The following is a 25,013-nucleotide window of genomic DNA, read 5'->3' as shown; positions in this document are numbered from 1 at the left end:
CAAGGCACTGTTACAGCAGTGTGGCTGGACAACTGATGCTTTGTTAGGATGTTCATGCAGGGTTTCCACATATTTTTCCCTTCATTTAGGAATTCTGAAACCAGATACGTCCAATTTCAAGTGTCTCTGCCAGAGGATTTTTCCTGAAATCAAATCTGGACAGAATTTTCAAAATTGTGTGGAATGATGAAAAATTAAACCAGTCCAGTTTTCTTGTTGGGCATGTCTCAATCATCTCAGTACAGTTTGAACAGCTAGTTTCTTTATACCAAAGTACAAAAGACTCTCTTACTCTACAGTCTAATCGTTGAAATATATAACAACAGTTGCTATGAATGCACTTAAGATCCATGGCAGTTGCTTCCCATATTTTTCCACTTAAACCATATCTACTACAGTGCAGTTGCAAAAGTCTTCATTTCATTTCACATTTCATATTGCCTTTTCCATATCTGTATAACATTTGCAAAGGGAACGTTCAGCTAATTTCATCATGAATTGGGATTGCTAAAATAACTTCCTTACTTGGCCTTTGGAATTCTATAAAAATAAATACACTAACTGATCTGAGATTCCTTTGGCTATGTTAGTTTACTTAAAAGTGTTCCTTCCTTGCTACTTTTTACTGGCATCGTTTGGGAAGGCAAATGATAACCATGTGCACTAAATATTGAAATTCTGTCTCTTATATGTAGCATGTTCCACACTGCTTTTAAAGTCTTCAATTTCATGATTTTAATGTAATAAAAAAAATCTTCACTCTTAATATTTTATCTAGTCTGAGTGGAAACTTATGTCAGTCTAATGATTTTGTTGTAGGCATAAATGGAGAAGCAGTTTAATTTTGAAAATACTTAACCCTATTTTTCTTGATGTTGTCATTCAGAATAAGATTTATTGTAGTGTGCAGCTGGTATATTTACAGATATATGCAGTTAATCAGCAGACTGTGTATTTCAGTCTGCGTTTCCTCTGTTGAAAAATTTCCTTTCCAAATTTTAGCAAGTAACTTTACTAAAGAAAGGGTTGTTTGGGTCACCACTTAATAAAGTATTTGAACATTTAGGAGAGGAAATTAATGAGACTTAAATGTGTCCTTAAAACTAAATTCATGTATAACTGCATTACAAAGTACTCTAGAGCAGAAGGACTGAGGGAAATTATTTCTTTTAGAGATAATCCGTTCTTTCAAACTGACTTGCTCTTACCAGTTTGATTGTGTACATGGAAATTGATGATTCTGATACTTTATTTGACCTCATTGACATGGTATAATCAACTGGAATAGTACCAGATTGTGTGTCTAAGTTTTGAATTCCTGAGGCTGAATTTTCTACTGAAGTAAATTCCCTTGAGATGTTGCCTTGCAAAAATGTGTTGGAATAGAGATATAACATTCTCATCATGTACTGTAGAGCAAAGAATGAAAATCATGCTATAGCTTTCAAAGCTATTTAATGGACAGTTAGATCATTTCACAGACAATTTGACATATCAGTAAGTAGTTTCTGCTGTATTTTTCTATGCAGGTCAACTTCTATGTGAGGGTGAAAGCAATTTATACCCTTGGACACAGCGTATCTCTGATTGCTCTTACAACAGGAAGTATAATTCTTTGCCTTTTCAGGTATGTGTTTTTCATGAATAAATATTAACAATGACAAGACATCTTTAACTGTTTTCTGGTTGCTCAGCTATTTCGAAAATGCATTGAGTTTATACTTTTTGCAGTTAAACAGCTGACAGTAATGTAATGCTCACTAGATTTTTTGCTAGCACTGATCATATTAACAACTTTCAAAGCATTTTACAAATTTACAGGCATTACAGCCCATGCAAGAAAGAACAGTAATTTAGGAATGATTGCATAAAACATTTTCTATTTGGTTAATAAAATCAACACCTTGAATTGCTCTTGAGAATTAGTTGGATGCTGATCTCACCCCTGGACAAGAGTTCAGCCATGTTTTTTGCAGAAGCTTCTGAGTGGTTTCCAGGAGTACTGTAATCAAAGGCAATCTCTAATTTGTCCAGCTGGGGCTTTAAATCACAGAATCACCAAATCACTGAATTACCAAATTTGAAAGAGACCTCCAGGATCATCTACTCCCACCATCAACCCAGCACTGCCATAATCACCCCTAAACCATATCTTCAAGTGCTGCATCCAAACACCTTTTGAACACTTCCAAAAACAGTTGACTCCACTACCTCCCTGGCCAATTCATTCCAACACCTGACCACTCTTTCAGTGAAAAATTTTTTATCTAATATCTTATCTGAACCTCCCCTAATGCAACTAAAGACCATTTCCTTGCATCCTTTCATTTGAATCATGGCAGAAGGAGCCAACCCCCATCTTGCTACACCCTCCTTTCAGGTGGTTGTAGAGAATAATGAGGTCTCCCTTGAGCCTCCTCTTCTCCAGACAAAACAACCCCAGTTCCCTCAGGTTCTCTGCACAAGACGTTTTCTAGACCCTTCACCAGCTTCATTGCCCTTGTCTGGACACTCTCCAGCAGCACAATGTCCTTTTTGAAGTGAGTGGCCCAGAACAGAACACAGTGCTCGAGGTACAAGCCTCACAGGTTCCAAGCACAGTAGTGAAAGTATGGATAATTGTGCTGGGTCTGCAATATTTTTGTTAGGCAGTGCTAGGAAAGGCAGTACTGCCTGCTGCTTTTGCCTAATTTCTGTGACTTTTCTTACACTGAAGGCAATCTTCGACAAGTAAAATAACTTTTAAAATGGTCTTATCAGTATCTCAGTTTTTCTCTGTCTCTCCATCTTCATGCCTTTATGTATCACTTCCACCTGTCTAACAGAGTAGCCTCTATATTCTCCATTTTGAGCTTCACACAGCTTTTCTGCTCCACTTAGGACCAGGAAAGCCAAGAAAGTGCATCTCACAGTTTTGGTAGAAATAATATGTAGATAACAGCATGTTGTTTGTCAGACCCTCATTCCTCTCATGAAATATTCCTTTGGCTAGTTCTCTAAACCTTTCATTCTGCCATCAAATTTTCTCAATATCTAAATATTCAGAGACCATTCAGAGCAGATACATAACCCATAATTATGTTTGGAATACATTTTAGAAGAATGAATTCAGCCAGTCATGGTTATACTCCTTCTACCAGCAAATGCTCCAAGCAGATCCCAATGCAAATTACTGCAGTTTCAAAACTGTTAAAACCTAAAACCACATTTAATACAGAGAATCACAGATTTCTGAATGTCACCCATCACCAGAAGTCAGGTGTAACAGATCAAGCATTTACTCAAAACCTTCAACTATAATTTAAATATCCAAGTAGAGATATTTTTTTTTCAGTATTCCAGCTGAGTCAGGGAAAAGACAGACTTTATTTCAGGAGGCAATATATAATCTTCTAAGCCCCGCTTCAAGAAGAATCTTCCTCTGTTATTTGCAGGGAAAGATAGGGCTTCCCAACATAGAAAGTTGAATTAGGAATTAATTTCTGCCCACTAACTCCAAAATACTGGTTTGACAGCCTTGTATATATCCAACATTTATTATTTGAGCTACTAAGTGTGATTAATAGCTAATCATTTACAAGAGTTATTAAAAAAAACAGTTTCCTCCTATTTGCAGTTTGCATCTGTCTCTGCATTTCACAGAAACCTGTGATGCAATCACATAATAGTGGTATTTCAGCAAAGGGGGTCAATGGCCACAGCAGTCACTGTATTTTTGACAACTGTTTAAAATTCAACCTGGCATTATGTCCTTTGCCAAATTCAGGGCTAGCAAGACAGATCTGTTCTTTATTTCCATACACTCACTGTAACTATCCTTGCTTCAGTAGTTTCAGAAGGGATTATATATGTTTGGTAAAAATCATTACTGGAAGAATACTTGGAAATTGCACACTGCCATTACACCTGTTGCATCTTCATTTTTTTCACTGCTTATGCTTGCTAAAATGCCCTGGCTTCTGGGCTATTTCCAGGTGCAGCTCAAGGTGCTGGTTGCAACCACAAAAACCTCTTAGCAGTTTGGTTTGTAGGGATTTTCTATAAAAAGAATCTTTTAAATAGGAAAATCTTGAAGGGAGTGAGTGTATTTTAAGGGAAAAGACCTCAACTTAAAGCTTGCTTCCCCTGAGTACTCATTCACTTACTTGGAATATTTAATCTGTCATTTATTTGTAAGGCTTTCACATGGCTGCCAGACTAAAGAAGTTTTGCATTCATTGGATAGAAAGGATAGGTGATCAAATGTTCTGAATGCATTTTGAATTGCTCCTGCATACACCAACATCACAGGATCAAAAGTCACTATGTAGCAAAACAAATGAGCTAAATTAAAGAATGAAACCAGATGATAGGTGAGAGCACATCTGAAATATATTCAGGATAATCAAAGTTGTATTTTCAAGAAAAGCAGTGGAATGAGTGCACACACAGAAGGACACAATAACCTATGTTTATTGTCAGCTTATGTTAAAATGTGAGAGAAATACCACTGGGATCTTTTAGTCTGTGATACTAAACAGAAGTCAGAGATGAAAGAAAACAGCAAGGCAGCACTGACAAAATGACAGAAGAGGAAAGAGTATGCTTTAACTCAAGGCTCATATTGCTAAGAAGTGTCCACAGAGCAATAGAAGTTTGTTCAACAGTTTCTGCATCGTAATCTAAAATGCTTGTTTTTAAATCTCTTTTTAGAAAACTTCATTGTACTCGGAACTACATTCATCTGAACCTGTTCCTCTCTTTCATTCTAAGAGCAATCTCTGTTTTAGTCAAGGATGATATTCTTTATTCCAGCTCCAACACAGCTCACTGTCCAGAGGATCAAACCTCATGGGTAATAAACCTCATTTGCTACCTGGTGTAACACTATTTTGTCAGTGAATTTTCCTCCCTGATCCTTTTAAATATTTAGGAGTACCAAGATTTCAGTGCAGACAATTCTGAAGAGAATATAATGACTGGGAGAATGGTGTGTTAGACGTATCCAGATAAAGGCTGCAGCACAAGTAGGAGACTTTAATATTGTTTGCATGTCCATGAAGGACAGCTTGTCATCAGCCATGGTGTTTATGTATCTGATAATGACAAATCATAACCAGACACAGCTCAGAATAAATATGGCCACTGCATTCATCAGCTGAGAGCTGAAGACAAACAGAAGTGCTGTCAGCTGGGAATGATTAAAGGCAGCTGCTCTGGAAATGTTCCAGCAGCTTTATCAGGGGTCCAGGAGTTGGACAGGTATCAGTGGAGGGTGGGAAATAACTCAGGAAATTAAATATTTGCAGGAGGTGTCTTCATTAACTCCTCTGTACTTCTGGGCTATGACAGAACTGATATATCTGTATTCTTGGCAAGCAAATATGTTTACTGCATTTCCATGCACAGGGTTTAAAATAATCTCAAGTCTTGCTGTTAAAAGACTGACCTCTATATGATATGCCTTGTTTTTTCAGTCAACAATCCCTTCTAATTTTAATTGACTACAGTGTAAGCTTGTGGGAAAAAAAATGGAAGATATTTTTGTCTTGATGAAATAATATTGTCCCAAAACATGAAGTTCATAGCAGTGACTACCAAACTCTATATAAGAATTCATAATCTGGGATATTTCTAATGGAGAAAAGCAGGAACTGAGTTAGTGGACCCCAGTTAGGCACAGTAGAGAGTAGACAGATTGCCAGGGCTACTCAGAAGTTCTTAGTCCTTGAAAGACTGTTCAGTGGACTCTCAAAATACTACTTAGTTTCTGCAATTTCATTTATTCTCACGTTATTCTTGGCTACAAAGCCTTATACTTTCCTATTTAAATATGTAAGATTTTGTGGACTGCTGGCTAATTTCTGTTCCATTGTATATAGGATGATCTGGTACCAGCCTGACAAGGCTGTTCTGTCTTGCATTGGCTTGGTGCTGCCTTTCACAAGTAACAGCACACGGGGTTTGCCCCTTTTGTCACGTGTGTGTGATGTTCCACAGTTCTGCTGCACTCACAGAGGTCTAAAACACACAGTTCATAAGGCTCTATAAGTAGGTCCTGGCTCTGGATTACATGGAGAATTAATTTTGGCTAACTTTGCTGATAGATACCTTCACCATTCAGCATCTGCAAATAGAGATGATATAGGAGGAAGAGAAAATACTTTGATGCAGGGTTCTGGTATGTAAACTGAGAATGTAATACAAGGGAGTACTGGAATTTATAAAGGATTACAAAATTGTCACTGCTGATCTGATTGTAAGTAGTCCAAAGCATAAAAGCAAATTTAAGCTTGCTTGAAAAGTTCAACTTTTCACAAATTTTGAAGGACTTAATTTTATCCATCTTACATTTTTCTGGCCCATTGCTGATCTGCAGTGGATATTCCAAAGTTCAGAGGTAAGATCAGTCTTACCGAAGTTAGCCAGCTTTCAAACTTTGGTTGTAGGCAGCTAAAATCAGGTGAAATAAATTCTAGCCTTTGGACTCTCCCTTAGTTTTCTGTATATGCATCTACACAGGCATGAATGTTACTTGGGATGCAATGAGGTATTTGGTACATCATAGGGAACTGATGGATACAAAGAAGTATCCCTGAGGAGGTCTGTGCCCTTCTGGCTTAGCAGCTGGTGACTGCATCTCTATTCTTAATAAACATCTATATTTAGAGAGAGGAATCAATCACTGAAAGTGAGTAATTTACCTGCTTAGGTATGTGGTGTACTTGGAATTTTAACAGAAAAATGCAGGTATGGAGGGTATTTAAAATGAAATAAAGCTAGCAGAAACTAGAGATTTTATTTGGCTCAGTTTGTTTAGTCTGTTATATTCACCATATCATCACATTTCTCAGCACATTCTCAGTCCATATGAACATTTTCATATTCAATTCTCACATCCCAGATTCCTGCTGGGAAGTACCAAAGTAGCAGCAGCCAGCACCGTGGAACATCAGCAGCACAGACATCTGAAAATTAATTCTGCAGAGCACCACACAGGCTATAAGTATCATTTTTTGATACATGTCTATGTGTTTAGTTAACTAAGAAACTCTAAAACATTTTCTAAAGGGAAAACATTATTTTTAACAGTCCAGCCAACCTTTTCTTCTAAGTCCACTTAGTCATCACATAAACTTCTATTTTTCACTCAGTTTCACATTTGACTTTGAAAAAATCATAAAGTAGTTTCTTTGTTAATTTTTACTGTGTTAGGAAGCCATGTGAAGTTTTAATACATTTATTAGACTCCTAGTAGGTGATAATTTAATTTTATAGCCATTCATTAACAAACTGTTGCAAAATGTGCATTTATTGAAAACCACCATATTTTTCTATATTTATCCTCTGAGTTTTTCAAAATTTCTGAGTGAATTTGCAATGAGAGCCATCTAAATAAATGTAATAATTCACTTTCTTTTCATATACACAGTAACATTTACAATATCACATTTACTTGACTGAAGATAAAAATTTCTACTGGATCTGGTTTATTGATATTACAAAGACAGCTGAGATTTTTGTCTGTAGTAATAAAAATAACATGGCATCCTTCCTGCAACAAATTTGATCCTTCTTCTCGTATTTCAGGTGGGCTGCAAGGCAATTCTGGTGTTTTTTCAGTATGGTGTTATGGCAAACTTTTACTGGCTCTTAGTGGAAGGACTTTACCTCCATATCCTCCTTGTGCTAATATTCTCCCCCAACAGACACTTCACAATCTACCTGCTGATAGGATGGGGTAAGAACTTCCACATCTTTCCAGTAATGCTCTTTTTTCCATGTGTGTGTGTTGGCCAGGTTCAGTATTTCACACTAAGGTAGCTGAGCTGTCTCTGGTGGTGATTCCTCAGACTCACAGGTTCCTCAGCTCAGCTCCAGCACAGGTTACTGTAGCTGGGGAAAGAGCAGGCACAAAACTGCTGCAGCATCACTGCTGGCTTGATCCCTGGCATGGCTTTCACCTGTGCCATCTGCACCACACCCAGGGATTGCCCTGGTGCAAGGACTGCCACTGCAAAACATATGATTCAGGCATCCTAATTTGTGAGGAAAATTAAAGTTTAGCTGCACAGCCATGAGCTATACTATGCAATTTTCCTTTTTGAAAAGCCCAATAATACTGTCCATCTGGTTTTAAATACATTTAAATAATGTATTTAAAAGGAATTTAAATAATTCCTTTCATTTACAGAAGGTATGATGGTATTTATATGGAACACTTTAATACTTCCAGTAATAGGTTGTCATAAAACAATTGGGTGTTGCTGGGAAATGGGAATAAACCAGTGTGTGGACAAGGTTCCTTATGAAATGATTTATGCTCGTATTTTATATTGCAGTCCTTGGAGGTGCATTGGGAATGCATAACTTGTATCTATTTCCCTGTAAGTCACTCTGACACCTTGCAAGACACCTAAGAAAGGCAGTTTTTTGTGTACTAGTAACTATGACTACATTTTTATGAGAAATAAATTCACTTCCCTGCAGTCTTTGTTTGTATTTGTACTACATTGCTGATATATACATGTAATCATGTAGCTCATCAGACGGGCTTCTCCCTCCATTCACTGAACTTTACTATATGTTTTTGGGGGATAACTGCTTACTAGAAGGCTGAATTTTAATTTATTTTTTTTATTTTATTTTTTTTCTCCTGTGGCCTTGCATTTTTGTGATCATTCTCTAAAGCTCTTTGGCATTTTTCAGGAATTCCTACAATATTCATTATTACGTGGACAGTGACACGGATCGTTCTAGAGGACACTGGGTGAGTGTGTGTGGGAGGGAAAGCTTGAAGCCCCCAATGCCTGTGCAGTCCTTGCCTTGGATGTGGGGTCACTCCCACAAAGGTGGTTTGCTGCTCTGCAGGGGACAAGCACAGAAGTCAAATTTCCAAGATGGCAATAAAAGAACAGGTATTTGGGAGCTGTTCAGCTGTTGTTTGTGCTCGATGTTTATTTGAAAAACTCAGAGGGCAAGAGAGAGCAGAGATAGGATATACCATTACTCCTTCCACCCACATCTAGAGCTATCTGCTTGGGAAGTCAATGTTTAAAACAGCAGAGGGGTCCTTGGGTTCAGTGCTGCCACACGTGCAGGAAGGCACTGGGCATCCTCATTTGCTAACTAGCAGCTCAGAAGATTGAAGTGTAGATAACTTTGGGTACATAAAAATTGCATTCCCAGAAGTGAAGTGATGTAAGAGTATGACAGATGCATGTAGCCAGGTAAAGCTAAAGCTAACTAGAGCTAAGCCTGGCTCCTGGCATGAAAAGGGGATCTGAGAAAAGAATTTTGTAGGAAGATCAGATTTGATCATGCTGCTCCCAAGGAATGAGAGAAAATTCCTAACTAGTGGACAAACAGTTTGAACAGTACTGTTTTGTCCAACTAGCTATTATTTTTCAATTTATTTTGTAATTAAACTGAAAAATCACGTCCTGTGTAATTTCAAGGCTTTCTTTACAAGATCTCTAACATGTAAACCAAAGGCAAATTCCTTTTTCCTCTGTCATTATGATTACAGAGGAAGTCTGAAGGGTAATTAATCTTTAATCTGACTAACCTTTCAAAGCACTTAGAGTGTTTGGATCAAAAGTGTTGAGCCCATGGTGAAAATTAAATATTTAATTTTTCAGACAGAGTTTCAAGTTCACATTTTCACAAACAAGTTCCAGGCATCTATAACCTAAATATCCCACAAGAAATTGTGTAATTTCAATTGCACCTGTCAGTTTCTTTAGATCTTCCTGCTACCCAGAGGTGAATGTTAAGTGCACACTGAAAAAGTATCCTTGCACGAGGCAAAACTAAGCTTGGTTTCCACTAAGGTCAACATCTCCCATGGTATCTAATGGTACAGACCAGGGTGCTTGATGTTTTAGCTGATTTCATAGAATCATAGAATGGATTGGGTTGCGAGGGATCTTCAAGATCACTTAGTTCCAGCCCTCCTTATCATGGGCAGTGATGCCAGACTATAGACCAGGGTACTCAGAGCCCCATCCAGTCTGATCTTGAGCACTTTCAGGGATGGGGCATCCACATCTTCTCTGTGCAGCCTGTGCCAGGGCCTCATCACCCTCGGGGTAATGCACTGGTGAGGCCACAGCCTGAGACCTGTGTCCAGTTCTGGACAGGAAAGACACTGAGGTGCTGGAATGTGAAGGACAACAGAGCTGGTGAAGGGTCTGAAGCACAAGTCTGGTGAGGAGCAGCTGAAGGAGCTGGGAATGTTTAGTCGGAAGAAAAGGAGGCTCGGGGGGACCTCATCACTCCCCACAGCTGCCTGCACAGAGGTTGTAGCCAGGTGGGGGTTGGTCTCTTTTCACAGGCAAGCAATGACAGGACAAGAGGAAATGACCTCAATCTGTGCCAGGGGAGGTTCATCTCCAGTTTGGACATTGGGAAGAATTTCTTCACTGAAGGGGCTGTAAAGCATTGGAATGGGCTGCCCACAGGGGTGGCGGAGTCAGCTTTCTGGAGGTGTTCAAGAAATGACTGCATGTGGCACTCAGTGCCATGTTCTAGTGGTGCTTGGTCAAAGGTTGGACTCAATGATCGCAGAGGTCTTCTCCAACATGAATGATTCTGTGACTTTATGAGTAAAGAATTTTTTCCTAACATCTAAATCTCTTTCATTTTTAAACCATTCTCCCTTGTCCTATCACTACATGCCCTGGCAAAATGTCATTTTCTCTCTATTTTATAAGCCCCCTTTAAGTGCTGAAAGGTCACAATGATTTTTCCATGGAGCCTTGTATTCTCCAGGCTGAACAACCCCAATGCTCTCAGTCTGTCTTTGTAGGAGAGGTACTTCAGCCCTCTGATCACCTTTGGGGTCCCCTCTGGACCTGTTCTAACAGATCTACATCTTCCTAATGTGGAGGACTCCACAATTGGACACAGTACTCCTGGTGGGGAAATCAAGTATGCATATTAAAACAAAGGAAATAAAATTAATAGCAGGAAATGACTGACTGCCAAATTCTAAGCTAGAGCAGGCATTATTTTAGTGTGCTTTGACTTGTTTATGAGAAATACTACTCCTCATAGGTCTTGCTTGCCAGATGATATTAATGTCAACATGATTTTCCCTCTTTTTTTTTATAGTTGCTGGGATACAAATGAGCATGGTGGTCCCTGGTGGGTTATACGAATACCAATTTTAATTTCTATTATAGTAAGTAAAACTTATTATACAACTAAAAATTTGAAGCATGAATTATAGATCTGTTCAGCATTGTGCAGTGCATGTAGCCATTATTCTTTACTGCTAGTTACAGTTAGGCATGAATTCTGTTTTAATGAGAAGAAATTGTGCTGCAGGAGAAATGTTAAACAGATGCCAAGGCCATTAAAATTTGTTGCCTTCAAAATTTATCTGCCTCCTATTAAATGAGCAGTTGCTTTTATTTGTGTGTTGTTCTTTCTTTAACATCTCTCCTATTTATGAGGCTGGAGGAAGGAAAAATGTAATTATACTTTTCAATGAACTGCAGATTTGATTTTGTGTGTAAATAGATAGTCCTGCAATTTAGAATCTGATATTAGTCATAAAAAAGTGTGGCAGTGTATATCTTTCGTTAATTGGTAGCCTACTGAAATATATATTGGACATGAAATATTTGCAAAATTATACCATTTGAGAAGTTTCACAGGGCTTTTCCTGTTTAGAACTCATCAGAATTACTGGAGTAGTGTAATAATATTCCTGTTCACTGTAATGATTGTATAATTAACTTTGGGCATAATATACTGTGGTTAAATGTCCATTTCTGAAAATAGAGAATAAATTAATTTATTTTAGATATATTTGTTTAATTTTTAATTGTAGGCAGAAAATCTAGGGCGTTATTAGGTTACACAAGATTTCAGGAGTTTGCATTATGCTTGGGCTTGCCTTTCAATCTGTGCCTGCTGAAAATCATTTTGGGAGAAATTTATGTCATCGCCATTAGAGTGAATTCTGCTGTTTGAAGAGAAAGAAGAGTTGGCCATATGTGTGAAAATGACAAAAAGTTAGGCCTCAAAGATGTGTTATGGTATGAAGAAATGAGCATGCGACGGAACTACAGCATGAAGGGAATACTTGGACCTCAAAGGAGCTGGGGAATGGGGAACAATCCAGAGTGAAGAAAATATGTTGGAAGATAAAAGCAAAACAAACCACCTGGTGTTTACAGGAAAGTCTGTTCTCTGGATGCTCGGCTTGAACAGCCATCTGAGACCTCATGTGCCAGAAAGCTCCTCCAAAGCAGTCCTAGACCTGGAAGTGGGAGTTATCCCGGGGCACACTGGCAGAGCTGAACTGCAGCTGGATCCCAGTGAAGACTGGGAGGAGAGTTGTGATTTAAACAAATGGAGTACTGGTCAGGCAGCAGAGTTTGATCTATCCAGCAGTATCGTGAGAGCAAGTTCTGATACCATTTTGCACAGTGGGAATGGCTTCAGATAATTCAGTGTGTCAGAATTGTCCCTGGCATTTCCTCCTGAGGATTTTGGCTTGTGAGAAGTCATTTGGCAGACGTTCACACTTCATGCTGTACACACTTCAGAGTTACTCAGTTGGATGTTCCAAATGAATGTGCTGTTACCCCGGTTCTCTCCTTGTCCACTAATACGGGCTCCAGTGCATATGGCAAGTTAATATCCCCTGCTGTGTGCACTCAGCTGCATTAATTTTGCAGATAAAATCTGCAATAACAGATTTCTGTCTGTTACCTCTATAGATAAGCCTCTAAGTAATCATCTTTCTGAAAAAATGTATGTTAAGTCCAGCAAAAGCCTATATTTCATTTTATTTCATCCCTGTCATTTCAAACAAAATGTTAGAAACAGAGGGACATGCAGTTGCTATGACCGTGGTTTATTTATTAGAATCCAAAATTCTATGGGCTGTGTTATAGAAGACAGAGAAATTAATTGAACTTGAAAGCTCAGAGCCAAATTTTTAGTAGAAAGAAGACTTCCACCAATACATGAAGAAAGAGATTCATAGCAGTGAGACAGGCATGCCTGGTTAGGTACCTCACCTCCAGATTTTGGGCCTTAGGATGGGGTTAGTTTAAAACAACCAGTTTCTCATTTTCACCGAGATATAATTTTTCTCTAGATTAATTTATTCTAAGATGTGTTCCTTTGATGCAGCTTGGAGTTGCAGTTTTTAGCATACATTGTTCCTCTGAAGGTGTGGATTCCAACTGTTCCCTTACTTCAGTAAGGACATGCTGTATTTAGTGGGCAGCTTTCTAGACCACTCAAAAAAATCCTGCACCAGAAGGGATGGTGACCAGAGGAAGCAGAAAGTCAATGCAGAAGAAATAATGGGAGTGAGATTTAGGATATACTGAGTTTTATACTTCAGTTTTCTAGACTGATTAGGTACTGATCATAATGATTTTTTTCTGCAAGTGCCTTCCTATAAAGTAGAATATGAAGTAAAATACAAAATAAAATAATGCTATTGTACTGTCTTTAGAAGGCTGTTGTGAGAATTAGGCTGCAGGGGTTCAGATGATCTCCAGAGGTCCCTTCCAGCCCCAGCTATTCTGTGATTCATTCGTAATGTCAGCATCAATATCCAAGACAGTGAGGTACTTGTGAGAGGCCCCTTTTGTGCTTGATTGGAGTAGACAATCAGCTGTGCAACAATCTTCTCTAACCCTAATGCAGACAGAAAATACTGAAAGTTGAGGTGAGGAGCAAGGGAGGGTCAAAACTGCCTCTGGGCTTCTAGTTACAAATCCACATGACAATTTAGGATGGTGCTTGTTTGCAGAAAATCACATCCAGTGTACCATCCTGCTGGGAAACCTGCCTTCAGCTGAAGTAGTAGAAGGAGGATATTTCTGAAAACTGGGGCTTTTGAAGACTTTTGCCAGCCAGAGCAGGACTGGTGGGCATGAAGTGGTTGCTGGTGCTGCAGAACACAGCAGGTTTGGCCCTGCAGAGCTGAGGGGTTCTGGAGGGAGGTGCACGACTCCCACGCTGACTTGACAGGCATTTCTTTATGCTGCATACTGAGCGGAGAATTCAGAAATCACCATTATATTTGTTTTCTTTGCAGGTGAATTTTATACTTTTCATAAGCATTATAAGAATCTTGCTGCAGAAGTTAAGATCTCCAGATGTCGGAGGAAATGACCAGTCACAGTACAAGTGAGTCATACTTTTGGATATTATAGACAGAACCAAAATAATCTCTTTATTTCATCTGCTGAAAACCAACAACTGCTGTCTTACTGTAATTATATTTAATTTGGAACTACTTTTAGATATAGTTTAATAAATACAACTATGCTGAAATGGAGATAAATATATTTTTATCAAAACTAAATTAAATTTTAAAAATGTTTAATTTCAGAAAGATCAACAAGCTATTCTAGAATTTGAGTTTAATCTATGAACGAATATGTTGATACAAAATATATGGAGAGTAATATATTTCTTTTGATATATATATGTGTCATTTGGACATAAGAAAAATTTCAAAGTCAAAACATTTTCCCTCAACCTCCTTCAAAACTTTTTTTTAAATTTTAAAAATACTTAAATATGTTTTAAGAGATGGAAAGGACTTACATTGTTAGCAAAAATTTAAAAATTACATATAATGTTTTAATTTAAATGTTTAATGTTTAAATGTTTTAAAATTTAATGTTTCCTTTTCTAGAGGAAAGCAGTTGTTTCTGACTTAAATCAACTTCATTTCTGTTCAGACTTTCTTCTTTTGTGTCTTGGTTTGAACATCAAGTCCTAAAATGACTCTTTGTTTCCACAGCTTTAAAATCAAGGGATATTGGGGCACAATTCAAATGCATTGCTAGAATTCTTTTGTTGCAATACCTGCTATTGTTGTTAATTATAAGAGCTGCTGGATATGTAATTACCTGCAATCAAGATTCTGTTGTAATAAGTCTTATTTGAAAGCCCAGACACAGACTCTGACAGTTCAGGGTGTCAATATGATACTTCAGTGACAAAACCTAACATGAGCACTGAAAATCCAAAGCTGTTGCAAGTGGCCTTTGAAAATGTGCTCCTGGATAACAACTTTCCTTCATTTAAAAAATACTGAATTCCTGTTCTAAGAATATTGTTAAAGCCAAGAGAAGCAGGACCTTATGTGTTTTGTGGACAATGTGACATGTTTGATGCAAAAAGTGAAATATTCTGATGTGCCACAGAAAAGTTGACACAACTGGACTGACAAGCACATTGTTTTAAAGAGCTACAAGGGTCCTGTTTTTGTGTTTGCTAATTCAACTAAACATGTGGGAGAGCTTATTCAATCTAGATGAAGTTGTGCAGTTGCCACATTATTATGTAGCACAATGGCCAACCTCTAGGCAGGAAATCCCCTCAAGTTTACTTCTTGTGACATGAAGTTTTCTTTGCTTCCATGTGATATTTACTTTTTGAAAATTAGGCATTCCCTTAATTTCAGTCTCACCATTTTCCACAGTTTACTGTAGCACTTTATAATATGAAATATTCATATTAATAGCAACCTTGTCCTTCCTTACTCAGCCCTGTAAATTCTTCGCTTTTAGCATTTGATTGCCTGATTAAGTTTGCATTTCTGGTCTTTAGCTGATACCCATGGGAAAGTAGATTAACCTCAAGAAACTGCATTTACAGACCACATTAAAAGATCTGGGAGGCTTGGTATAAAACTGCAAATGCACTTTCTAAAATGCAGAGAAGAATAAGGCCTTTTTTGTTTGTCTCTTTTACTAAAATGTAAGTGCAGTATAGAGAAAGTAGCATCAACTAGACAAAAATTACAAAGCCAAGCATGGAGTGAAAGTGAAATATGAATCTAAAATGAATAATACTCACACAAGTCACCATTTTTCTTCCCTTCCTCAGAACCTGCTTGTATCTGGTTCCATCCTTTTTGTTGTTCATTTTACTTTTGTAGTGGATAAGTCTAATTTCAAGTAAAATCAGTTTTCCATTTCACTTGGGAAATCAGGAAATTTGCTGCCAGTGTCGTCTCCTCCAGTTGTAAATGAATTTCTTCTATTAAAGAATCCCTACTTTTCCTGCTTCTGGAATCATCTTTAGATGTGAGGGGTTTACTGTTCTTGAGAAGCTTTGCTGTCAGAAATTATTATTTCCACATAAACAGATGCAGCCCCTGGGACATTATGAACAAAGCAAGGCCATGAAAACTGACTGAATAAATAAAATTTGTTGAAACACCTTAACTTCTGTGTTAAAATGGGTGAATTCACAACAGTATCCTTTCATTGTTGAATCAAGACATTGATGAATTATGGAACTCAGCATTATAACTTCTCAAATTTTATCTGATACCAGGCATCCAAAATTGTGCATAACTTGCCCTGTATGATATACAGAACTGATGTTATTAGAGTGAAATAAATGTCAGATAAGCTAAAAGTAGCAATTTATCATTCCAGTAGTTTCACAAGCTGTTTGTCAGAGCAGTTCTGCTTAGAAATTTAAAGTTCTCTTTCCTTAACTTTAGTAGTGTCTTCTGCTAAATTGTGTTCTGTAATTGACAACATTGAAAATTATTTTATGGTGTATGCTTAATACCATCAGTAAAGCTATGAAGTTTTAGTATTTGGAGCTCATGAAAGTCTCACAAGTGAGACGATTCTGGATTACATTTCCTAGGTACTGTTTGCATACTGTGCATGTGCAATGTACAGAATAACCATACAGTTACACATTCATCTCAGTCAAACAAGAGCTCATCATTAAATTTCAGCTTTTTGTCTTTCCTTTTCCCAGGAGACTTGCAAAATCCACTTTGTTGCTTATTCCATTATTTGGAGTTCACTACACTGTGTTTGCTCTATTTCCTGACCGCAGTTCCAACAATTATAAAATAATCTTTGAGTTGTGTTTGGGATCTTTTCAGGTAAATTTTAAGTTTTTTTATTCAAAAGAAGTTTTATTGACCTAAGTGAGTGCCGCCTACTAACTAAGGAATATTGTCTCTTTCCAGGGGTTGATTGTTGCAGTCCTGTATTGTTTTTTGAACAGTGAAGTAAGTCTCACCTTTCCTACTGAGAATGTTAAATATTGGTTTTAGTAAATGTGTAAGTGCCCCTGTAATTCTGTTTTGATACACGAAACTCTTTTAGAAGATGTCTGCATTCCTATTAGTGGAATATATTTGCAACAGTTTTTATACAACAGGAGAAATCAGTGTAGTTGGGTGAAGAGCTTTAAGAGCTGTTTAAAATCTAGTTCCTTTCAAACTGAGGTGTTAGTGTCAATTTTTCATGATCTAGTCTAGCTCTGTTAGAAACAATGTGTGAGTGAGGTGCAGCAAGCCTGACAATTTATCCAGAACTTGAAATACCATTTAGTCAGTATTTAAGGGTGATGTTCTGTCAGTATCTAAACCTCAGAACAGCAACAGATTTTCAGAAGTGCTCAGCATGTCATAGTTTTCATAGTCTCAACTGAGAAAGATGCAAGGAATTCCTTTTGATTTCAGCCACCATGCAGTGTCTGACAGAAGGAATCTGTGTGAAGAAGACACCTGCCTGCACAGACAATTAACATACAGCTCTCCTGAGTGCTGTTCTGGTCTTTGATACTCAGGAGATGACTGATTTTGGGCTAATCATTTGATTCTATTCCTTAAGTACATCAGATAAATGGCTCGATGCCAAAATTAATGTTGCAGCATAAATGATACAAAATTTTGGAAGTGACCTTAGGGCATCTCTTCACAGACAGGGTAGACAGTCTTTGCTTCAGCTATGTGACCTTTGTAAAAACTGACTGGATACTCTAGAGGGAAGGGATGCCATCCAGAGGGAAGGGTTGCCATCCAGAGGGAAGGGATGCCATCCAGAGGGAAGGGATGCCATCCAGAGGGAAGGGATGCCATCCAGAGGGAAGGGATGCCATCCAGAGGGACCTGACAGGCTTGTGGAGAGGGGGGAAAGAACCTCAAGAGGTTCAACAGGGCAGAGTTCAAGGTCCTGCACCTGGTTCTGTGCAGTGCTGACTGAGGGATGAGCTGGTAACTTGTAGCCCAAAAAGCCAACTCTATTCAGCATTAAAAGAAGCAAGGCCAGCAGGTCAAGAGAGGTGAATGGTCACCAGTACAAGACATGGACCTGGTCTGTAAAATTTACCAGAAGACTGCAAAAATTACCAGAAGGCTGGAACACCTCTCCTATGAAGACAGGCTGGAGGAGTAGGGATTGCTCAGCCTGGAAAGAAGGATAAGGGGAGTCTTCATAGCACCTGAGAGTACATAAATGGGGGGTCATGAGGAAGATGGCATGAAACTTCTTAGCAGGGTCTGTAGTGTCAGGACACTTTTAAACTGATATGTGGTAGATTTAGGAAGGAAAATATCTTTTCTGTGAGGGTGGTGGAGACACTGTAGCAGGTGCTCAGAGGAGCTGTGGAAGCCCTGTTCCAAGGCCAGGCTGGATGGTGCTCTGAGACTGGTGGAAGGTGTCCCTGCCCACAGAAGGGGGTAGAACTACATAATCTTTAAAGGTTTGTAAAAATCCAAACCATTCAGTGATTCTGTTCCTAGAGATCCCCATGTGACAGCCAATAGACTGTGTGGAAAAGTTCCTCACATAAAAGAAAATTTTCAGCTCATATTGTGCATTTCCTTTTAAACACAGGTGCAGGGGGAGCTGAAAAGAAAGTGGCGGAGTTTGTGCTGGAAGCAGACAGCGGGCAGAGATTACAGACTCCACAGCTCGTCCATTTCTAGAAATGGATCAGAAAGTGTTTCCCAACTCCACCGGAATTCAAGAGCTCATTCATTTATGCAGACAGAGACCACCATGATATAAATGAGCTAGGTCCCCCCCAAACATGAAAAACTGTGGATATATCATTCATTATACAGCTTGATGTGATATTTTATGAAATGTACAGTTTAGTGCTTTGCTTTTCTACATGTTGGTATTTGGGGAATTGGTTTGTGCAGCCAAGCTGTTAATAGCAGAGAAGCCTGTCCCATGGATGCTTTCTGTTTTGTTCAAATGGTATTCATATTAATTCTGATGTTCTCTTGCAGTTTACTGTCTGTAACAATTCAAAAACTCATTTTCCATAAAGGTCGCTTTACCTTCCAAAATGGCTACAAGATCCATGCATGGTATCCTGCTCAATGCAGACTTCTTTGGCACAAGTAAGGGTTAAGATGGGAAGCAAGAAAATTTCTTACACTTTATTTATACTTAAGGAAACATTGCCTTAAGGGTTAGGAAATTATTTTCTAATTATGGAAAATAAGATTTAAAAAAAAAATCTAAGGCTATAATTAACCACACTGGGAATTCAGTGTGCTAATCCAGGAAATCATGAACATGATTTACACAGGAGGAAAAAGGTAGTACTTCTAGGCTAATGGTATAAATTTCAGAGATTACTTTCTACAGAGTTTGATTTCAATCCTGTTGTCACTTTCAAAAGTGCCTAGTTTAATATTTGAGTGCAGAGTGTAGGGCCACCTTTACAGTCCATACAGAAAGAACTGCTATATTACTTTTGAATTTAGTAGTTCTCAGTTGTTCTCCCCTGTTTAAAGTCAGATTTGTGACTTTCGTGAAGGAATTTTCTGAAGAGGTATATTTTATTTTGTAAAGCAGCCTGGCATAGGATAAACAGTCTTGAATAGCACATTACACACTGAAAATACCATTTTTTTGCAATATTATCATTGAAATCTGTCTCTTGGAACTACATATTTGACTACAAAAGACAAAGAATAGTGCAGTGAAGTTACAACTCACATTTAATGAAAAATGTAAATTCTTTTACATTTATTCAGTTCCATATATATCTGAAATTATTTAAAATATATGACCCCCAGGAAAAAAAACAACAAACAAACAGAATCCCTAAAACTTACCGTAAAAGGCATAAAGAAGGCATTTTCAGCAATGCCAAGCCTCTTATGTTGCCACATTTACAAAAAAAAAGGCAGAGAACTGACAGTCTTATTAAAAAGTATACAACATTTCCGCTCTTTAACAGAAATAAATGCAGTGATATTTTCTTCCCATGCCAACATTTAACCATGTCCACCCTACATTACAGGTTGGAATGATTTGTATTTGCATGAGTACCTCCATACAAACCATTGCCCTCATATTTCAGACAGATTTTATGGAGCCAGCAGAATCCAAGGTCCCTACTCTTGTCAGATACAGGGAAGAACAGCAGCAAGGGCATCTCTTGGCAGGCATATTTGTGCATTCTTGAAAATATTACCAGCACGGGGAAAGGACTGAGCAGCTGTCAAAGTGTCCCTGCAATTCTTGATCTGATTTAATCCAGCCATTTATCAGTCAAACACAATTTGTTTTAACAGGATTGTCATGGAGTCACAAAAAGTTTTGTCAGACCAAAGATAGAAAGGGCCCCATGGTTCACTGCTACAGAATGTGGTGAATGTTACATGACACCAGTAGGTATCATTTGAGTTAAATAACAACCACTCAAAGAATTGTTACTTACAAAAACTGAATTTAAATAAGCTATTGGTCACTTCCAGACCATTCATAATGTTTTCTTCTTGGCAAAGTAATTATGAGATTCTGGATGAAAGTAGGCTGACCAAGGACATTCCCATGGGGTCTAAAGATGTCCCCTTACACATGTATTTAAACTAAATATATTCCCAAATACTTTAGACTAAGGAAGCTGCTAAAATTTAGTATGTTTCCTGGATCTCTGGAAAAACTTATCACAAGCTCTTAACTGCAAATATATGAAGACCCACTGGAGCTTTGGGAGCTGCTCTTACACTTAAATTAAACACATCTGCACAAATTAGGATTCTTTGTCTGCAGTGGAATTGGGACTGCTCAGTTCCCTGAGATGTGATGTGCAGGATGTTCTTTTTTCCCCTTAATTTCTAGGGTAGAAAGGCACATGTGACAAGCATTCAAGTGTGCTCATCTTTTTGCTCAAATGAGGTTATGTGAGCAAGTTGACACACAGACAGAATGATAGCACAGAAATAGATGTTTCAGGCAGTCATTTCCATCAGTCTGCTCTGCATGATGCATCACCAATTATATGTGTTTATAACACATTGTATCTTAGAGAAAACTGTCTTTGTTCTAATTAGGTGAGCATGGAAAAAATCTGCATTTTAATTATTTCTGGGTTATAAAAAAGAAAACCCCAAATAAGAAAATACATTTTATGCTGCAACAAACCAGCATTGTTTCCTTTAACAGGGTGCAGATGCGTTTGGGCTTGATTCTACTTTTCATGTAGGGTGAAATGCCACATGAGAAGTTTACAGTGGGAGAACATAGGGGTATCACTAATTTGTAAAGGACAATGTGGTCATGGAAAGAATGGCACACAGGAGAGAGAGGTGCTGTATATATTTCTTTCAACCCAGTCAAAAGTACAGTACTTTGGAGAACCTCATCATTATATTAATAATGTAAATGCAGATAATCTAAATACTGTTTTATGAGACAGTTTAACTTGATAATGCTTTGTACAAGCAGTAAACACACAGAGGGCACTGTGCTCACTCATTTTTATTCCCAGAAAATTTCTGATTTCCAAATAATTTTATGCAAAGTTACAGCTTCAACCCTATACACCAGTTTGACTTTCAGCTGCCTTTTCATGAACAGATACACATAATAAAAAATGTCTGTAAAAGATGCATAAAATTCGACAAATATAGAACTCAATCAGTGGTTTTCATCTTTACAACACCGAAAACAAGGCAGCTTCTCATGGCTTTGTCTTTCATTGCATTTTGCTGAGGAGTATGGGATTAAATGCTCTTGTTCTGTGCTGTGGTGACTCTAAAGAGTCAAAAGTACAATGCAATGAAACATCATTTGGCCTTCTGTCATCCCTAATCCTAGTTCTCACTCAGTCCTAGCAGCATCAGGGGAGGAAGTAGAGGCTGCAAGACAAGTGTAACTTTTCCCTACACCTCCCTTTCTTCATTCCTTTACTGCCTCTTTACCTTTGGTTGCATCAGGGTCCAAACTGAGTTGTAAAGTCTTCAAGGCAGGAAACATGCACATTTTTTTTTGTGCATCTGCACTGAAAAACCAGTAGCACAGCTTGTACTTACTGAATAAGAATGGTAATACAGTTCACTCCCAGTACCATGGTTAACTGCTGTGCTTTACCTCTCCTGGAGGCACCATTAATTCGGAGTGATTTCTGTCACCATTACCTGCTGCTGCTGCCTGAGGAACACAGTGACACCTTACTAATTACAATTAAAAGATATATATGGACACTGACTTAAATTTTCCTCTGCAGTCTATTTCAGCTGGGTGCTTGATAAACTCAGGTGAAATTCATCTGCCCTGGTTTTGGTGTCTGAAAGCTGAATGTTTGTGCTAAAGACACTTTTACAGGGCTTTCCACAGTCATCATAGAGAAAGAGGCACCAGCTGAAGATGACTCCTTCCATGTTCAGCTGGGCATCTGAGGCAGGAAAGCTGCACCTAGTTTTCTCTTTACTTACTATAGAACGAGTCTGGTGTGTACTTGGATTTCTCACTCCATAGATAGAATCAGGTAAGATGTATCCCTCCAGAAGAGATCATTAATCCTTCTGGGTTATTTATATTAATATTACACAGATACCCCTTTTTAAGGCAATTACCTTGGGCTGGCCAAACTTATTCTCCAAGAAAAGTGCAGTGTAATTCCAAAGGTGAGGCAGTGGAGGATCCTGCAGTTCAGTTGGTCAGGCGTCCCTGCCTTCCATGACAAAGCCCACAGGCTTATATCTCATTTTGATTTCCCTGGCCTCAGCTTCCAGACAATGTTTGTATTTTGGGGTTAGGTGTTTGGCTTTTTGCCTTTTGTAGGGGGAGCCATGCTAAAAGAAAGTGCTTTACAGTACCCAAAATTTTCTTTATGTTGTACTGCAAGTAGCCAGCTGAGGAATACCCAATCTAAGCTTGTGATGGGTCTGTACTGTAGCAGCAATTGATAACTGATGGCAAATAGCATTACAAAAAACCTTCAACAGTCAAGTTGGAGCCATCCTACCCCACTCTGTAGCATCTGCTTCATGTCCTGATTCACCCTAGGCTTGAAGCCCTTTTGCCTTTAACACACCAAAGGGCAAAGCAACAGACATAGACCCTCAGCAAACCAGAGATTCTGTCTGGGGCAGAGTGGTGAAATAAGGCATTGCCAGGTGCATGTGGCACACAGTCCATGTACAAAGACTAAGATGAATCATCTGCAACATTTGTCCTCTATTTTTCAAAAAATCATCTCCTGTTAACTGTGAATTTGCCCAGTTCAGCAAAGTGATTTGGGATTAAGTCCAGATTCAGACTATACAGATTTTTTTCAGACATAAGGAAAAATCAAGCCCTAAATATGTCTGACAAAAAGAAAGAACAGGAAAGTAACCTACAAACAAAGCTGCTATGTGTATAAGGGTCATCATCTGAACAATTATTGTCTGTGCATAGTGATAGAGAAAATACCTTTACCAACAGGAGTCCCTTCATGTTACCATGAGTGCCTATATCAGCAGTGGGCTGCCATTACTACCCTGACATGACCAAATGCAGAAGTTAGGGTCCAGTGCTATTCTGTTGCTGAAAAAAATAAAATTATGAAGTATTCTAACATGTATATTACAAGAGTACATCAGGACAACATTTAAATAGAGCATTCTATGAGATGGTTTAGCCACTCTATGTTGAATCTGGTTCTGCCCAATGATAGCAGGTTGTAGTTAAATCCAAGTCAGGCATTGTCAGCTAAAAAAGGGACTGAAATGTCCCAAACCCCTCTATTTCCCAAAGCACTGTAATAAGTTTATGGAAAAACCTGCAGGTTTTTTTGTCCTGGCACATTAGTATGAGTATTACTTCAGACTTCTCTTTTGTCATCTTTGTTATAACTTTGTATCTGTCAAGTATGGTAAAAATTAAAGATTATGTAAATGAATGTGATTATTTTTTACAAAATGTACAGATTATGATGTTGTATAGATTAATGTGTGTAAATAGATTTCATACTGTAATTCACTATAGTTTTCTTCTGGTTTTGCTCTTTTGTTCTTTTCTGGTTTCAGTTTTTAATGTCACAAACCTAACAGCCTTCTCTGAGATGTTATGTATAAAGCTGTGAACAAATAAGTGTTTACATCTTTATGCTATTACAGATAATAGTAATCAATAACACCATAATGGACTGAAGAGGAATCAGAGAATAAAAATTTTAAAAGTTTTCCACAAAAATTCTGTAATTTATGTTTTTTAAAAATTGTATACAATGATGCAGTTTTGTTACAGATTCAGTGGGTCATGGCCATGCTGAAGGAAGTGAATAAGTTAATATTCCACTTTTTAATTCACCAGCTGTTAGACACACATAACAAAGAAAAGCAGCCCCTAGCTTCACTGAGGAATATGTAGCTTTCTGTAACCAGATGTGCTTACAGGGGCATGAGAATGGCACACAGCTAGAGCAGAACCAGGTGATCCCACATGTTGTGTATGGCACCATCCTCTATGCCCTGCAGCTATTTTTGATTTTTTTATTTTTTTTTTAATTTATTTTTGCTTGCTCAAAACTTGATTGCCCAGTTATCTGTCAGAAGTACAGATGTCTGTCAGGAGTACAATATAATGCAGTGAGAACAAAAGAAAGCTGTGGTCTCTCCTGTGGAGGCAACACTATATATCATGGGGTTTTGCCTAAAAGATTTGTAACTCTTCCTATACTTGTAATGGGAATGGGCACAGGGAAGAGACTGGCAGGGATGTGTTGCTGATGGGGCCAGAGAGAGAGGGGAGTACATGTGGGGGAGGAGATGGCACCTCGTGGGGATAAACCTGCCCTTGCTGTGGCACCAAGCAGGGACAGAGGATGGAGCCTTTTTTGGTGTCTCTCATGGACTGAGAGTCCATCCCCTTCTTTGTTTCTCCATGATCACAGAAGCCACACCACCCAGAGGGCTCTTCTGAGCCTTTGGGAGACCTGAGCTCTCATCCTCTCCCACCTTATGTGAGTTCTTGTAGGAGCTGAGTCAGTCTGGACCC

General features: G+C 38.3%; 1 protein-coding gene across 1 annotated transcript in view; it reads left to right on the top strand.

The window, feature by feature from the left end:
* Positions 1–24,209, top strand: part of VIPR2 (vasoactive intestinal peptide receptor 2) — a 48,890-nt gene extending 24,681 nt beyond the window's left edge. Inside the window, exons 5-13 of the mRNA XM_015619499.1 lie at positions 1,530–1,627; positions 4,693–4,834; positions 7,570–7,720; positions 8,689–8,749; positions 11,095–11,164; positions 14,051–14,142; positions 16,750–16,879; positions 16,967–17,008; positions 18,621–24,209. Of these exons, the coding sequence (XP_015474985.1) occupies positions 1,530–1,627; positions 4,693–4,834; positions 7,570–7,720; positions 8,689–8,749; positions 11,095–11,164; positions 14,051–14,142; positions 16,750–16,879; positions 16,967–17,008; positions 18,621–18,794 (960 nt within the window). The 3' untranslated portion in view covers positions 18,795–24,209. The remainder of the gene's footprint in view (positions 1–1,529; positions 1,628–4,692; positions 4,835–7,569; positions 7,721–8,688; positions 8,750–11,094; positions 11,165–14,050; positions 14,143–16,749; positions 16,880–16,966; positions 17,009–18,620) is intronic.
* The last annotated feature ends 804 nt before the right edge of the window (positions 24,210–25,013 follow it).

This window comes from Parus major, chromosome 2 (genome assembly GCF_001522545.3).
Source record: "Parus major isolate Abel chromosome 2, Parus_major1.1, whole genome shotgun sequence".
NCBI classification, from domain to species: domain Eukaryota; kingdom Metazoa; phylum Chordata; class Aves; order Passeriformes; family Paridae; genus Parus; species Parus major.
The sequence above is the reverse complement of the archived record's forward strand: the minus strand, read 5'-3'. Positions and strand labels throughout refer to the sequence as shown.